At 48.5% G+C, this 17119-nt stretch overlaps 1 protein-coding gene across 1 annotated transcript; it reads right to left on the reverse strand.

Moving 5' to 3' along the window:
- Nucleotides 1-257: 257 nt before the first annotated feature.
- Nucleotides 258-7420, reverse strand: LOC118856057 (zinc finger protein 2 homolog). Its single transcript, XM_036766114.1, has 4 exons — nucleotides 7230-7420; nucleotides 5065-5191; nucleotides 4382-4477; nucleotides 258-3284 (listed from the first exon to the last, which is right to left on the reverse strand). The coding sequence occupies exons 1-4, from the start codon at nucleotides 7263-7265 to the stop codon at nucleotides 1213-1215; spliced, it is 2331 nt and encodes a 776-aa protein (XP_036622009.1). The 5' UTR covers nucleotides 7266-7420; the 3' UTR covers nucleotides 258-1212.
- Between the last annotated feature and the right edge of the window lie 9699 nt (nucleotides 7421-17119).

Below are 17119 nucleotides of genomic sequence, written 5' to 3' on the forward strand. Positions count from 1 at the left end.
TATCTCCAGTATAAAGATTCTGTTGCTGGGTAAGTTGAATGTTCTCTTCAAGGCCTTCCTATACTAATTATGTTGATGAGGTCTATAATACGAACTCTCTTATGCTCAGTAAAATAGTCACTTCAGCTAATGGCTTTCATGATGTTGTTTCAACAATCCAGCTAGCAGCTGCTGTGGGGGTGAAAAACCAACAACCAGCTCACAGAACACTGCAAGCCCAAGTTCTTTTGAACTGCTTTACTAAGGAAAGCAACATTAAGGGGTTAACAATCTTACTTTAATCCAGCATACAAATATCATTCACTTAGTTCAGGGGAAAAAGCCAGCACCCTGAACTTCAGAGTAAATACAAATTACAAACATCAACAGACAGAACAAATACAATTCATAGTTACCAACATGTGAGTTCAGCCGGGAGCTCAACCAGGGCTGGCCCAGAGTCACACAATACTCCTGCTGTGGGTCAGAGCTCTGAAAAGAAAGAAAGCCAACCTCTGGTTTTACATCTTTTTCAGGGTCAAGGGTGAGTCACACATGCGACTCACCCACGTGACTTAAAATCATCACAAAAATGCAACTTAAACCCATGTGGTCTAAAAGCCTCTGATGTCATAAACATGTCACTCAAACCCATGTGAACTAGGTTTTCCCTTGAGGCAAGGAGGTCATCAAAGACTCCTAATTTAATCAAAGAAATAAAGGTCAAACTCTTCAAGGGTACTTGGTTGAATTAAGTACTAAGAGCCCATTTTGATTGCCAATACAGATATTTATTTTCTCCAGTATGAGTTCTCTGATGTTGGATAAGGATTCTATTGATGAGGAAGGACTTCCCATATTAATTACACTTGTAAGGTTTCTCTCCAATATGAATTCTTTCATGTTGAGTAAGGTTGCCTTTCTGGCCAAAAATCTTTCCATACTGATCACATTTATAAATTTTCTCTCCAGTATGAATTCTCTTGTGTCAGGTAAGATGTGTTCTCCAAAACAAGGCTTTTCTACATTGATTACATTCAAAAGGCTTTTCACCAGTATGAATTCTTTGATGCTGAGAAAGGTGTGTGTGCTGGTGGAAGGTCTTCTCACACTTTTCACATTTATAAGGCTTTTCTCCAGTATAGGTTCTCTCATGTTCAGTAATTTGCTTTCTATGGCAAAAGACGTTCCAACAACGATTACATTTGTAATGTAATCCCACAGCAATTACATTCAAAAGGTTTCTCTCCAGTATGAGTTCTCTGATGTCAGATGAAGCGTATGCTTAGTTGGAAGGTCTTTCCATAGTGATTGCAATAAAAAAGGTTTATCTCTAATATGGATTCTTTGATGCTGGGTAAGCTGTGTACTCAAGCAGAACGCCTTCCTACAGTGATAACATTCATAAGGTTTCTCTCTAGTATGAATTCTCTGATGTTGGGTAAGCTCTTTCTTCATATGGAAGGCCTTTCTGCATTCATTACATTCATAAGGTTTCTCTCCAGTATGAATCCTCTGATGCTGAGTAAGTGATTGCCTGGTGGAAAAGGTCTTCCCACAACGATTACATTCAAAAGGTTTCTCACCAGTATGTGTTCTTTGGTGCTGGGAAAGGTGTGTGCTCCGGTGGAAGGTCTTCTCACAGTCATCACATTTATAAGGCTTCTCTCCAGTATGGGTTCTCTCATGTTCAGTAAGTTGCCCTCTCTGGCGATAGGCCTTCCAACAATGATTACATTTGTAAGGTTTCTCTCCAGTATGAATTCTCTGATGTTGGGAAAGATGTGTGCTCTGGTGGAAGGTCTTCTCACACTGATCACATTTATAAGGTTTCTCTCCAGTATGAATCCTCTGATGCTGAGTAAGTGATTGCCTTGCTGAAAAGGTCTTTCCACAGTGATTACATTCAAAAGGTTTCTCGCCAGTATGAATTCTTTGATGCTGGGAAAGGTGTGTGCTCCGGTAGAAGGTTTTCTCACACTGATCGCATTTATAAGGTTTCTCTCCAGTATGGGTTCTCTCATGTTCAGTAAGTTGCCCTCTCTGGCGAAAGGCCTTCCAACAATGATTACATTTGTAAGGCTTCTCTCCAGTATGAATTCTCTGGTGTTGAGAAAGATGTGCGCTCTGGTGGAAGGTCTTCTCACACTGATCACATTTATACGGTTTCTCTCCAGTATGAATCCTCTGATGTTGAGTAAGCGATCGTCTTGCTGAAAAGGTCTTCCCACAGCAATTACATTCAAAAGGTTTCTCACCAGTATGAATTCTTTGATGACGGGAAAAGTGTGCACGCCGCTGGAAGGTTTTCTCACACTCATCACATTTATAAGGTTTCTCTCCAGTATGGGTTCTCTCATGTTCAGTAACTTGCTGTCTCTGGTGAAAAACCTTCCAACAATAATTACATTTGTAAGGTTTCTCTCCACTATTAATTCTCTGAAGATGGGTGATTTCTGAGCTCTGGGGAAAGGCCTTTTCACATTCATTACATTTATAGGGTATCTCTCCAATACAAATTCTCTGATGAGTTAGCTTTCTACTCTCGAAGAAAACCTTTCCACAGCCATTGCATTCATAAGGTTTCTTCTCAGTGGAAATCTTCTCATGGGAAGTAAGGGATGAGCTGTGATTGACAGGCTTCCAACATTCACCATACTCATAAGGTTTATCTCCAGTATGGGTTCTCTGCTGTTGAATAAATCGTACACTCTCTGGGGAAGCCCCCTCAAAGTTGCTGCATTTAGGGTTTTTTCCTCCAATATCTATTGTCTGATGGGAATTAATAAATAGGCTGAGGTTTATGTCTTTCCCACGTTCCTTATACTCATTAATTTTCTCTCCAGGATATACTCTAAGGTATTCAATAAAGTCTGATTGAGGAGTGAAGGATTTCCCACATTCATTATACAGAGAAAATTTCTTCTTTGAGCAGATGCTATTACATTTATTTGAGCCTGAAGTTGGAAGGAAGCTCTTTCTGTGTGTAGCAAATTTATGGAGTTTCTTTCCTAGATGTATTTTATATTGTGAAAAAAGTTTCGGTTTTCGCATGGCACTTTGACTGTATTTACTACATTCATGGCCTCTTACTTCATTAACAATTTTTGTTTGGGTGATGTTTACTTGCTGAGAATTTTTCACCTCAAAATTCTGGTGCCTCCCAAATGCCGCATCACTTTCCCAGTCTTCCTTTAAATTGGAGAGACAGAGAACATCCCCCATAAGTCTGTCCGGTCCTAACTGCTCCATCAAAAAGCCCGGCTTTGCAGTTGACTCCTTGCTTTCAGACCTAGTCTCCAAATCTGAAAGAAATAAAGAAAATAGAAATCCCTTTGTACCAATTGTTATACATTTAGCTCAGTTCTGCTTCTCTTCTTAAAATCATAATTTCACTAAACTTTAGGGGAAAGAACAATAGTACCTTGTGGAGACAGATATCACTTAGGGTTTACAAAAAGCTTTCACACTGAGGGAGGACAGTTATTAAGGCTCCTAAAAGGAAACTGAGATTCCAAACAGTAGAGTGATTTGGACCTGGTCCCACAGGTCATCAATAGCAGATGGGTCTTCTCATCACTACCCTCATGATCTTTTGGCTGCTTCCTCATAATGGAGTCAGCTCATGGTATCTGGAAATCCTGAGGCAGAGGCTGGATGACCATTAGTCAAGGAGGACCTAGTGAGGAATTCCTACTTTCAAATGTGGCTGTGGGCAGAAGTGGAGGCATAGTGACTGGACTGGCCGCTAGCACTACTGCAAATCTCAGACTCTTGTTCTAAATCTTTATAATGAGGCTGACTGTCTCTTTTCCATTTATCTAAACACTGGGGACTTCAGTATATAACCTTCAAAGGCAGAATGACAGGCTATCACTATTTGTTCCTGTAGACATGGATACAAGTGTAATTTAGATCTGAATACTATAGAGCCTGGATGAAAATGAAGTGATGACTTAAGGTGAGGCTTCACCTCACCTTAGGTGTGATGAGGAATTCTGACCAATCAGCACCTAGTAACCCGCCTCCTTACCAACCTAGGATTTATTTTGTATCCTAGCCCTATGAATTACCAGGCTATAACAGAGAGTATAGTGGGCTTCAGTTTCTTCAACTGTAACATGAAGAGGTTGGGACAGGTGGTCCCTGAGGGCCCTGCCAACTCTACATGTGGGATCCCAAGAGCCTTCTCTGAGACTGGGAGTTGTTAGGAGACTGACTTGCTGAGGTGGCTGGGAAGGTCTTCCTTTGGCTGACACACAGTGGGGGATTTTTTCTCCAGAGGCCTGGGCAGCTCTGAGCAGAGGCTCCTGTCCAACTCTATGGAAGGGACTGTGCTGGCTGATCAGTGGAGACATTGTTGTCACAGACCCCCATGCCTGGGGGTCAGTCACTCACTCACCTGGACAGCTGCTCCCTGGGACTCTTCTATCTGGTGTCCAAGGAGCCTCCCCTCGCTCCAGCTGGTGGATCACCTCGGGCTTAGACGTGGCCAGTCCTGCTCAAAGGAAGTGGGAGTCTTGGGTAGAGATGGAGCTGTGGAAGGTTCCAACCAAGCCTCACTCCCTGAGTATAACCCCAGAGATGAAACTGAGGACCAGGGGAAGCAGAGATTCAAAAGGAAAAGAAAACCAACCCAAACCAAAACCAAACCCCAAACCCTGGCAGAATCCTCAGCTCTATTTAAGGCTCAGCTCAAGTGCCCCATTATGTGAGTGCTAACTTGGTCTCCTGAAAGGGCGTAGGCCTTTACCCAGGGCCCATCCCCCCCAAAATTAGGGGCATTTATTTAGTGGTGTTCATGCCATTCCCCTCAAATGGAATGTAAACTCCTCAGGGGCAAGGCCTTTTACCCTTCTGTCTGTGTCACCAGCACCTAGCACTGGGCCTGGCACACAGGAGACGCCTAATACATACTTCATGAGTGAGGGAGTGAGCCTCTTGGTCCAAGAAGATGAGGACTCCCTGGTCTCTGAAGGCCAAATAGTCGCCTCTAAGCCTTTTATCAAGTTAGGACCCAAGGACCCCTCTGGGGGCTGGGGAGGGAGAAGCAGAGCCCGTGTCCTAGGGGGAAGCTGTCCTCACCCAGGCACAGCAAGTTCTGGTAGGTCTCCAGCATCACGTCCCGGTACAGCTCCTTCTGAGAAGGGTCCAGGTAAGCCCACTGCTCCTGTGTGAAGGCCACCGCCACATCCTGGAAGGTCACTGGCTCCTGAAACACCAAAGGCTTTTATTTGTGTCTGTCCAGGGACCAGCCCTCAAATGGACCTGGGAGTGAAGGGCCCAGAGAGTGGGGGAGAGGGAGTAGTTCTCAGGGTCCTGGCCTCACTGAGTTCCATCCAAATATCTTATCAGTGCTTTGGTTTGTAACAGCCTCTGAATCATCTAATAAAAAATTGCCCTTGTACAGGAAGCAGCATAGGCTGGGAAGAAGCAGACTGGACTGGAGACCAGAGGACCTGGGTTCAAACTCCAACTCTGCTCCTGACTGTGACCTCAGACAAATCACCTCCCCTCCTGGGCCTCAGCCTCTCCTCTGGCAAAGGAGGGGGACTTGCAGGAGGGGCCCTGTAATGGCCTGGGCTAGATGGCATCAGCACAAGAGCCTCAGGAGGCCCCTGCCAGCCCCAGAAAATCCCTCACGCACTTTGACCTGCTTCAGAGGACACACCTTCTCCTAGGCCCCTCCAGACATTACTAGTCACAGGAGGACAGGATTTCCCTGGAGGTGGCATTCATTGTGACCTGGCCATGGGCAGGAGACCCTCCTGGTGGAAGCAAGGCCCCAAGGAACATGATTGCTTATCAATAGCCTTCCCCAAAGATGACCCCCAGGATGGAAAGCAGACCCCCCCCCTTCCCCCCACCCCCTCCCACCCCCGCACCATGTGTGCTGAGCACAAGTGTCAACTAGACAGGAACCAGCCTGTAGCCTAGCAATGGCCGGGGTCCAAACAGAGCAGGCTAGAGGCAGGAGAGTGGGGACACAAAGAGACAATTAACTTCTGAAGCTTGGGGGGGGGGGGCGGGGGGAGGCCTCCTCCTAAGAAGGAGGGCTTATCTTGCTGGGGGAAAGGCAGAGTTTATATACATAATGGGCTGGACCAAGGCACAATTATCTTTAGGTCTTGAGCAGCTGTTCCCACAGCAGGCTCAGGCTCATGTGTGGGGTTCCTGGGTCCTGGGGGGACAGTTCTTATGTTAACTGTCTCAAGTCTCAGGGGTCATGATTACTCTGCAGGGTACAGAACCAGAGTTCTGTGATTACTCTGCAGGGTAAAGAACCAGAGTTCTGTGATGGACACAGGAGTACAAGGAACAGAGATTATGAGCATATCAGAGATGTGATGGATGTTGGCTCTCAAGACCCTAGAAAATAGGGGGAGTGAACACCTGGTGCTGGTCAAAGCAAAACACTTTGCCGGGGGTGAGATCATCCAGAGTGGAAAGGGTTACTGTTATGCCAAACTCAGAGCACAGCCTGCTTGCCAGGCCTTGGCTCTGGGAAATGGAAGGGGGGGGAGATCCCTCTAAAATATTTTGCCACAGGGCAGGGCAGGGCAGACTGTTTCTTCTTCCCTTGGTCCCTCCCAGCCAAGGCCCAAGGTCACCACAGCTGTATCAGCTGGCCAGCTCACACTGACCTTGGAGACCATCCACAAGCTTCCCTGACTGCAGGCCCTGGTTTTCTGAACCCTGGGATGAGGCTCAACACTGATGCCAAATGAATTCCATAGCACTAGATTGGTCCACCTTTTAACCAAGAGAACCTTGATTCCTGCATGTGGGATGGCATTCAAGGCTTTCCTGAATTCTTGCTGATGCTAGGATCCTGGGAGAATCTCTTCCCTTGGACCCACTTATGTTAGGTTATGAAGAGCTGCGGGGACACAAGGGGAAGACTTACTATTCGCCATGAAAGCCTGCCTTTGCCTCCCTCATAGCACGAAGCTTAAAAAAGTCTTCACCAAGGGATAGAGTGACCCCTGGGTGCAGAAGGGAGGGACTCAAGGGCAGGGAGTGGTGCTCCCTAAATTGCTCCTCACCTGGGGAGGGAGGTGCTGAGGACTGGGCTGTCAGAGTTGCAGTTGGGGTCAATGGACCTCCATTCAAACAGGCAGGTGGCTTCCCTGCTCCAGGCCCCAGGTGAGGGGGCTGCTGACATGACTGACCAAAGGTTCTGGCCAGCTCTGTATCTAAGACTCAGAGCTACTCGGGAGATTTGCTCCCCCAGGTCTGGGGCCACTCACCTGGCAGACCCTGGCTGTCAGGAGCACAGGGGCCATTCCTGAGTCCACAGAGCTCACGCCTCATGGGGAAGCTGGACAGGGAGCTGGGCAGGCAGGGCTGGGGAGGAGAAACAAGCCATGAGCAGGGCTGGTCCTGCTGGGACTGGAAGCGGGGAAGAGACTCCACCTATAAGGAGCCCCCTCCCCCTCCTCATGGGGAGGCTGGGCAGAGAGCTGGTTAGGCAGAGCTGGGAAGAGAAACAAGCCTTGAATGGGACTAGTTCTCTGAGGGACAGGAGAGGGCTAGAGAAGCCCTTCCCTATTCCTCATGGCTAAGCCTGGCAGGTGGGGCTGGGGAGAAGCAAACCATGAGCAGTGCTGGTCCTCACAGGAGGGGAAAGGGGGGAAGAGACTAGATACCCCAACTCTAGGGTGGCCCCTTCCCACTCATTCCCAACTACTGAGCATAAGGAACAGCAACCCTTGCAGACCAAAGACATAAAGCACCAGTTCCTGGTTTCCAGGAGCAGAGTGTTAGGAAATAGAACATTTAGAGGAGAGGCAGGACCCCTGGTCTGATGGCCACACTGCCACCCGGGACACAATCCCATTTCTCCCCAAAGTCAAGATCATGGGTAGGTCATGGAATCTCCTCTGAGCTCCAATTTCTCCTAGAAAATGGGGTAAGGAGTACATAACTCCCACAACTATTTTTAAAAATAGGATTTTACTAGTCGGGTATTTTAGCAGCTAGACTTCTCCCTGGATCCCTCCAGCTACCCTCTGCCAGGGTGCCATCCTCTGAAACAAGGATTTCTTTATAAACAGGACAAAAGGAAATAAGCTGGACAGATGAATTCATTGGTAAATGGGTCAGTGTGAGCCAAGTTTTTTCCACACCTGTGGACTCTCCAAACCACCTCCACCCCATCCCAAGAGTTTTTGCAAAGCTCCTTTGAGAAAGAATTAAGTGCTTTGGCACCAGAAATATCAGCTGTGGTTATCCTCAGGTACAATGGTAATGAAGGCCATATCATAAGCTGAAGTGGCAAAAGCCACCCAAGACTGCCAAAGGCATGCAAAGACAGTGATGAGAAGGGGGGACAGCCTGTGCAAATGCATGCAGGTTAGACATGAGCAACATCTGGTGGGCAGAAGCCGGCCTCCAAAGAACAAGAGGGAGCAAGGGAAGGATGTGGAGGAGGGGCCTGTGCACAACGCCTGGGAGATCATCTGAGAGGCCGTTGGGGGGCAGTGGCAGAGGGCCAGCCTTAGATCCAGGAAGGCCTGGGTGGGAGCTGCCCCTCTGACCCCTGCCTGCCAGCCAGGGAGGTTCTCGGGCCCCAGGCAGCTCTGGGTAGGCGGCAGACAGGGTGAGATTTCCACTAGCAGAGCCCATGTCCTCCCTCCATCTCCTCGTCCTCTCCAATCTATTCCCTGCTCCGAGCCCTCCATGGAGCCCAGGCCAGGCAGGAGCCCCCTGAATTAGAGGGAGGGCCACCCTTGGGAGCAGAGGCAGACAGCTGTGGGAGACGGGAAGGGATGGCAGGGGGGGATGGGGGCGGGGGAGGTGTGGAGAAGGGGAGATAGAGGAGGAGGGCAGGAAAGATGTGGAGAGAGGGTGGGGATAACTGGGAGGAAGGAGCGAGAGAGAGGAAGAGGAGGCAAGGGGTGGGGGTGGGGATGACTGGGGGCTGGGCAGGGGGTGGAGGGAGGAGCGGGATGGAGGGGGAGGGGGAGAAGGCCGGAGGTCAGGGGATGCGGAAGGACAAAGGGGGGGGGGCGTCTGGTGGAAGGAAGGGCCACACCGTGACCCCTCTGGCCACCACGACCCCCGTCTCCCCTCGGAACTGACCGCGGCCCAACCGGCCTCTCCCTTGCAGGACTGCGACCCAGGAAATAAGCACCAAACGGAAGTTGCGTCAGAAGACATGCTCCCATATCCCGCCTATTTGGGCTGTTTCCATGACAACCGCTCTAGAGATGCGCAATGAAGGCGCTCGGCCTTGTGGGGAAACCTCCAGAGTGCGCAGGTGCGACAAGTCAGCGGCCCTGCGTCTTTGTGCGCATGCGCCTTCGCCTTCCCGGACCTATTCTCTTTGCTGGGAGTAAGATCAGGCCACCCCGTGGGGTCTGCTCCCCAACCCTCCCCCCCCCCCGCCTCCTTGTATCCACGTGCCAGCTAAAGGCGGGGATCAGGGAGGGTCAGTCCTACCACAGGGGATGTTCGCAGGCAGCAGAGTAAGTTAACACGCATTTATTGAGCACCTACTGGGTGCCTGGTCCTGCGACCTACCAGGAGCCACCTACTGTGGGCTAGAGCTGCCCTCCCCGCCGGGGCGTGTGCATAGGGGAGCAACCTGGTGAGGACCGGGCTCTGTCTTTGAGCCTCGAGCACAGGGAGGCCATGGAGGAAGGCTCCCGCCATGGTGGGGGAGGGGGACGGGGTGGGGAGTGAATTCCTGGAGGGGCTGGCGCGCAGTAGGTGCTTACTCCATGCCCCGCCGTGGACAGGACTCGGCCCAGATGGTCGCCAAGGCTGTCATTTCCATGGCCCCACTCAAGTTAGTCGGTGTAGTTGGTGTTACGTGATGGGAATCCGTGGGATTGCATGATTAAGTCCTGATTATGGTTCATTAGGAGGGGTTATGGCGCTCATCCACCACGTGGCAACGATTATATGCTTATAGGCATTGACACGTGGTATGTCATATATACTAATTGTAAGGACACACATACATACCAATCAGCTAGATCCGTGTTGTTAGTTAGAAATGTACTAAGGATGCAGCTGCTCCCTGCCCCCGCTCTAGCATGCTGTAATAAGGGTCAGTTGCTGGTGCAATTACCCTCCCCCCCATCACCACTGTCCCCTCCCTGGTGACCTCTGCTTCAAACCCACAACTTCCTTGAAGCCCAGGACATCGTTGGTTGGACACCAGGGTCTTGGGATCTTCGGAAGCCTCTGCCAAGGTGACCTGGAGTTGATGACCAGGGGACAGTTTTATGGCCTATGAAAGCTTTGTTGACCAAGGTTGATTAATGGACATTCCCTCAGCCAAGGCCAAGATTTCCCCTCTTCTGGAATTGACCAACCCATGAATTGTAGGGCCTCCTATTTTTAGGGCTCTCTGAAGGGTATAAAAGTACAGAGCGGGCAAGGGGTGGAGTACTCACCATGAAGGTGGCCATGGACCCAGTTAATTAGTGACCGCCAGTATTCCTAATAAATTCAACATGCTCAGAGCTCTGTCCTAGTGACTTTTGTTGTGGACTGGAATTGTGTGGCCCACATACCGAAGGATCTGAATTCTACAGCCACCTGAGCATTTTCTCCACAGGGCCTGAATTAAATGTTGATTGATTGGTTATTTGACTACCCCATATACTCAAAAAGTCCATTGCTGAATGAATTAGGAATCCCTAGCAATCACAAGCACAGTGGTTGGGTGATTCTGAAACACCGTGGGACAACCGTAAAAGAAAATAAACATGAAAAAATAAAAATTTGACTTTTGAAAAAACCAGATTTAAATGCAATGCTCTCCATACCTTCTGAGTCATTTTTCAGTCGTGTCTGATTCTTCATGACCCATTTGGGGTTTTCCTGGCAAGGATACTAAAGTGGTTTGCCATTTCCTTCTCCAGCTCACTGGGTTAAGTGACTTGCCCAGGGTCACACATCTAGGAAGTGTCTGAGGCTGCATTTGAACTCGGGTCTCCCTGACTCCAAGCCTAGCACTCTATCTACTTCGCCACCTAGTTGCATATTTCAAAATGAGTATCTGAAAAGGAAAGAATCATTGCTGCCCTGGAGCCAAGGCCAGAGGTGGAAAACCTTCGGCCTTGAGGCCGCATGTGACCTTCTAGGTCCTCTTATACAGCCCTGTGACTGAATCCAAACTTGACAGAACGAATTGTCTTAATAAAAAGATTTGTTCTGTAAGTCTAGGCCTCAGTCAAAAGGCTGCACCCAAGGACCTGGAAGGCCACACAAGGCCTTGAGGCCACAGGTTCTCCACCCCTGGCGTAGGCAGAGAGGAACATATGTGATGAATATAGGTGGCCAAGACACCTGGCTTGGTCACCCAATGGACCTACTTCCTGCTGTCTGGGAAAGATAAAACGATAAAAGATTTATGACCAAAGGAATCTTGGAGTTCATGACCATCTAAGTGGAACAAATGTGGGGCGTGACAAGAGAAAGGGGGTGACCATTGCTGAATGGAGATGGGGGCAGAGGAGTGACTTGGGGAGGTTACATAGGTTAAGGAACCAGGAAGTGGAGGTGTTAAGGCACCAGGAAGTTGGTCATCAATATGTATGTTGCAGCTCTTGGTGTGAAAGAAAGAGCTGGGGAGGACAGACTATGAGCCAGGCACTGGACTCAGAAAAAAAGTTATGGATTGGGTGATGAATCTGGATAGCACGAACCTCAATGGAAAAGAAGTTGCTGAGTTGTTTTGGTTGGTAGAAAAAGAGTCTGGAAGTGACAATGGGTAGTCCCTCACAACTCCCTCACTATGACCGATGACTTGGGGGGAGGGAGAGTATAGCCAGTAATAGAGAGGGTGATGATAGAAACAGTGCAATCAAGAGGAAGCCAGGTCTCAGGGAGGGATAGAAAATGGAAGGAGCAAGAAAAGGAATTTTAGAGGAAAAGAAGTTTAACTATGGAGCAGAAATTCCAAAGGGCACAATGGAAGGGGATAGCAGATATACAGTGGGACATTGTAGTGGGTAGGGTTGAGATGGATGGGAGTCAAAGACTGTGTAATGGGATGGGGGTTTGTAAAACATTAGCCAAATGACCAGAATCATTGGGAAGGGCAGAGTATAAGAGCTTTATTTAGCATTAATTGTTGAGTAGAGCACCGGCCCTGGAGTCAGGAGGACCTGAGTTCAAATGTGGCCTCAGACACTTGACACACTTACTAGCTGACCCAATTGCCCTGCCTTCTCCCCTGAAAAAAATAGCAGGCAAGCTTGCCTCACTCATAGATCCCAATGGATGTGATTTTCTGGGCTGAACTGGGGATGGGGGGAATTTTGGGATGATCCCATAAGATCAATATTTACAGCTAGGTCACACAGTGGATAGGGCCTAGAGTTGGGAAGACCTGAGTTCAAATCCCACCTCAGATATTTACCAGTTATATTACTCTGGGAAAGTCACTTCTCTCTGTCTCAGTTTCTTCACCTGTAAAATGGGGATAAGAGGACCCAAGATTATTGTGAGAATCAAGTGAGACATTTGTAAACTGTTTAGCACAACACTTAGATGCTTGTTTTCTTCCTTCCTCCAGACTTCTCTGAAAGACTGCTTTGACACTAGCCAAAGAAGAAGAGTGGGTGGTTGAGGGAATGAGGGCTCCATCCAAGAAGAGAACCCAGTTCTGTGGGGAGGGAATTCCTCTCTTCCTTCACTCCAAACTTCAGTCTGGTCTCTTGTTGACACAGCAGTTATGGAGGTGGTGGTGTGACTGTTCATTGGTTGGGACTGAGGTGGAGGGCCAAGTTCCACACCTTGCACCATGCTGGAGCAAGCTGGGTAGGAGCTGAGGCCAGAGCTAAGTCCTGCTGCTTCTCCTGCAAGGCATCTGGGGAAGACCCCAGGGTGGAATTGAAGCTGGAGAAACAGGGGCTGGTCTTTGGATTTAGTCTCAGAGCTGGGTGAGGTAGGCAGCTCTGGGGAGGTGGAGCCAAGGAGGCCCAGGCTCTCCATTGGGTTTCTGAGATTCTTCAGACTTAGAGACAGCTCCCAGGGTCCCTGTCGTATTGGAGTCCCCTTGTCTTTTCCTCTTTTTCCGCAAGTTTCTGTGATCAAACATTTTTTTAGTTTCACAGGACCCCACCCTGCTCCTCCTCCTAGTCATACCCTCTATCCCCTCCCCCAGGTACTGAGTTGAAAGCAGGACATGAGGGACCAACTGCAGGGGGCATGAGGTGATCACTGTCCCGTGATCCAGGGGCACCTGGAGCCTGACTGAGCCAGGGCTCCCTGGCAATCACTTTTACAAACACCCACTTTTACTGTGGCCTTCTTGTCTGAGATGATGGCTGCTACCCTGGATTTTTGAAATTTGCTGATTCTGCCCCAACCCCTAATTCTAACTCTATGTTTCAAGTGCTTTGGTATGACTCAAATATTACACAAGTTGTCTGCAAAAACAAGAGAAAAGGATCCTACCCCATTCCCCCTATGAGACAACTACGGTTCTGGCCCCTAAACCAAAGGAGAGAGGAAACTAGAGAGCACTATCTCTAATAAATATTGAGGTAAAATAATGAATCCAATATTCTCCATGTTTTTAAAAAGCTTCTAAAACATGACTAAGTTCGATTCATATAGAAATGCAGAGTTCGTTCCATATTAGGAAAACTAACAACATAATACCCAATATTAATAACAAAAATTAAAATAATAGTTATCCCCACAAATGCAGAAAAGGCTGTGATAAAACATAACACCCAATTATTTGAACAGTACTGACAAATATAGAAATAAGCAGGCCTTTCTTGAGTATCCTGGGGAAAGGTGAGAGGCCATTCTTGTAGAATCAAGAGTGAAGGGAAAATGTCCATTCTCACCACTGTTACTTGATAGAGGTCAAGAAATGCACTATGCAGCAATAAGAAAATGAGAGAATAAGCACAGACTCGGAAGAAACAAAGAACTGCATTTGGCAGACGAGATGATGATTTAGTCGGAGAATCCTAGAGATTCAACTCAAAACTTAAATAATTAAAAACTTTAGTCAAGTCCCAGGATATCACATAAGTGCATAAAATCTTCAGTCTTAGTACATCTGGTCAACAAAAACCAGCAGGAAGGGGTAGAAAGAGAAATCTCGGTACTTCTGACCTTGGCCTGCAAGTTCATAGGCCACATAGCTGCCCGACCGACTGATTAACCTAAAGGATGCTCCCATGTCTCTAGGGTAAAATGTGAACTCTCATTTCACTGGCAAAGCCTTTCACAATCTGACTCCAGGCTTGTGGTACATTCATTAATTACTCTATGCTCCAATCAATTGGCCCACTTGCTATTTGAAGGTATCATAATTCTATTTCCTTTGCTCAGGCTGTACCCCTGCCCTAGACTGCTCTCTTCTTTCACCTGGGTCTGCTAGAATCCCAAGCTTCCTTTCAGGCTCAGGTCCAATGACACCTTCTCACAAGGCCTATTCCTGATTTCTCTCACCCCAAGTTGGCTAGTGCCTTTCCCAGCCCCCCCAGAGAGTATTTATATTTGCTGATATACATTGGTATCATTTAATGGCTTTCATACTTTTCCTCTCAAATGGAATTTAAGCTCCTGGAGGGCAGGAACTGTTACCCTTTTGTCTCTGTGTCCCCAGCACCTAGCAGTGGACCTGGCACACAGGAGGCACCTAACACATGCTTCATGTGTAAGGGAATGAGCCTCTTGGTCCAAGAAGATGAGGACTCCCCAGCCTCTGAAGGCCAAATAGTCGCCTCTAAGCCAAGTTAGGACCCAAAGACCCTCTGGGAGCTGAGGAGGGGAAAGCCGTCTGCACCCAGGCAGAGCAGGCAGGTCTCCAGCATCATGTCCTGGTACAGCTCCTTCTCAGAAGGGTCCAGGTAAACCCACTGCTCCTGTGTGGAGGCCACCATCACATCCTGGAAGGTCACTGGCTCCTGAAACACCAAATGCTTTTATTTGTGTTTGTCCAGGGACCAGCCCTCAAATGGACCTGAAAATAAAGGGCCCAGAGAGTGGGGGAGGAATAGTTTTCAGGGTTCTGGCCTCACTGGTGTTCAGTTGTGTCTGACTCTTCATGACCTCACTTGGGGTTTTCTTGGCAAAGATACTGAGGATTTGCCATTTCCTTCTCCAGCTCATTTTACAGAAGAGGAAACTAAGGCAGATAGAGTGAAGTGACCCGTCCAGGGTCACGCAGCTACTAAGTGTCTGAGGCAGGATCTGAACTCAGGGAGGTGAGTCTTCCTGACTCCAGGTACCAGACACTCTAGGTACTTCAGACACCGAGCTTTCCCGAGATCTGGCCTCACTGAGATCCCTTAAAATATGTATCAATGCTTTGGTTTATAGTGACTGAATCATGTAATAAAAGAATTGTCCTTGTGGATGAAGCATCCATGGGGAGGGAGAAAGCAGGCTGGATTGGAAGTTAGAGGACCTGGGTTCAAATCCTGGCTCCACTCCTGACTGTGACCTTGGACAAATCACCTCCCCTCCACCTTGTTTCTCCTCTGGGAAAGAAGGGTTTTGGAGCCATCTTGAGGCCCTTCGATGGCCTGGGAGGCCCCCAGCAGCCCCTGAACAGAGAAGCCCAGTCCAGCTGGAAGCTGGTGCCCTGGCTGCAGAGTGTCCTTCTCCTCGCAGCACTGCCTGCCTATGTTATGGGCAATGTAGAGGATAGTTTTTTGTCTTGATTTTTCTCATTTACACGCAATAGTCATCACTCTTTCCATTCTATAAAATGACAGACTAAGGGACATCTAAATTTTCCCCAAGCTCACATCAATGATTCTCTCCAAGAGGCCATACCCAACTCACCTGGCAAGCCCCGACTCTCAGGAGCCATTCCAGTGTCCACAGCTTGCTCTTGTGGGGAAGGGCAGAGAGCTGGGCAGGAAAACAAGACCTTGGGGAAGGCGCAGGAGCTTGGTTAGACAACACACTGTCAAAGACCCCCTCCCCCCAATTATTTAGCACCCACAGTAGACGATGTGCTGTGCTGGATACAAAGACAAGTGTACAAGAGGGCCTGCTCCCCAGAAACTTATTCTATTCAGTTATGACATATGACATGTAGATGTGTCAGGACAGACTGAGGGTCAAACCTTGTTTACAACTGAAGCTAACCCAGAAAACGGGGATGACAGGGTACCCCCACACCACAGGGCTGTTATGACAAAGCAGAAATCATGCACATGATTATGGTTCTAGCACCACAAACATCAGCTGATATTAATATGTACAAAGATAACAAAGGCAAAGTCATCTGAAGAGAGAAATACTGCCAACATGTGGGGAGGATTCCCATAAGAACCAGCCTGTCCTTGACCTGAAGCTTGAAGGACTTAGAAAGACAGGGATGAAGAAAGAATACTTTCCAGGTACAGGAATGAGTAAGCGGGCAAATTTGTGGAGGGGGTAGATGGACTCTGGTCCTACCATCTGACTGCAATCAAGAGGATCTTACAGGGAATAGTGGACAATGAGGCTGGACAGGTAGGTGGGAGCCAGACGGGACAAGGCTTTACACGTCAGGGTGAGGACTTGGGTTTCATGCTGGAGACAATGGGAAGCAAGTGGAGGTTTCTAAGCAAGGACTTAGAGCCCAGGGAGATGATTTCAGCATCTAAGTGGAGAACGGCTTAGGCTGAAAGCTCAGAGAAGAAACGGCAGGTGATAACAACATTGTAGCAGATGTCAGGGTGATACCCTCCCATGTGGAGAGATGAGGGTGGGAGAGAGAGAGATGCTGAGGAGACAATAACAAGCGGGAGCTGAGAGGTGGAGCAGAGAGAGAAAGAGGGCGAGGGGAGCAGGGTGAGAAAACAGAGAGAAGGAAGGGTGAAAGAGAAGAGATGAGAATCAGGAAGCAGGAAGAGCTGCAGGAGACTCCGGAGGAGCTGTGACCAAAGGGGAAGAGTCAGAAATAAAACAAAAAGGAAAAGAGACAGCAAAGAAAGGAAGCATTGGGAAGATCAAGGAGGTAGAGTCATGCAAAGGAATGGGGAGAGCAATAAGAAGAAATGCAAAGGAGGCGAGATTAAGACGGAGAGAGGCGAGAGAAAGGCAGCAGTGAAGAGGAGGGAGAGGGGAAGGGAGGACATGAGTGAGGGGGCATGAAGTGGGAGGAGAGGAGGAAGGGAATGAGGCAGTGGAGGAGGAGGAAGGGGGGACCGGGAAAGTG

Source organism: Trichosurus vulpecula, chromosome 7 (genome assembly GCF_011100635.1).
Source record: "Trichosurus vulpecula isolate mTriVul1 chromosome 7, mTriVul1.pri, whole genome shotgun sequence".
NCBI classification, from domain to species: Eukaryota; Metazoa; Chordata; class Mammalia; order Diprotodontia; family Phalangeridae; genus Trichosurus; species Trichosurus vulpecula.

What these genes read in the sequence shown, in the direction of transcription:
- LOC118856057 (XM_036766114.1), bottom strand. Translation starts at nt 7,265, where the DNA reads ATGGCCCCTGTGCTCCTGACAGCCAGGGTCTGCCAG. An exon ending in TGACAGCCAGGGTCTGCCAG is followed by an intron (nt 5,192 to 7,229) that starts GTGAGTGGCCCC and finishes TTGGTGTTTCAG; the next exon opens with GAGCCAGTGACCTTCCAGGA. An exon ending in CCAGAACTTGCTGTGCCTGG is followed by an intron (nt 4,478 to 5,064) that starts GTGAGGACAGCT and finishes TCCTTTGAGCAG; the next exon opens with GACTGGCCACGTCTAAGCCC.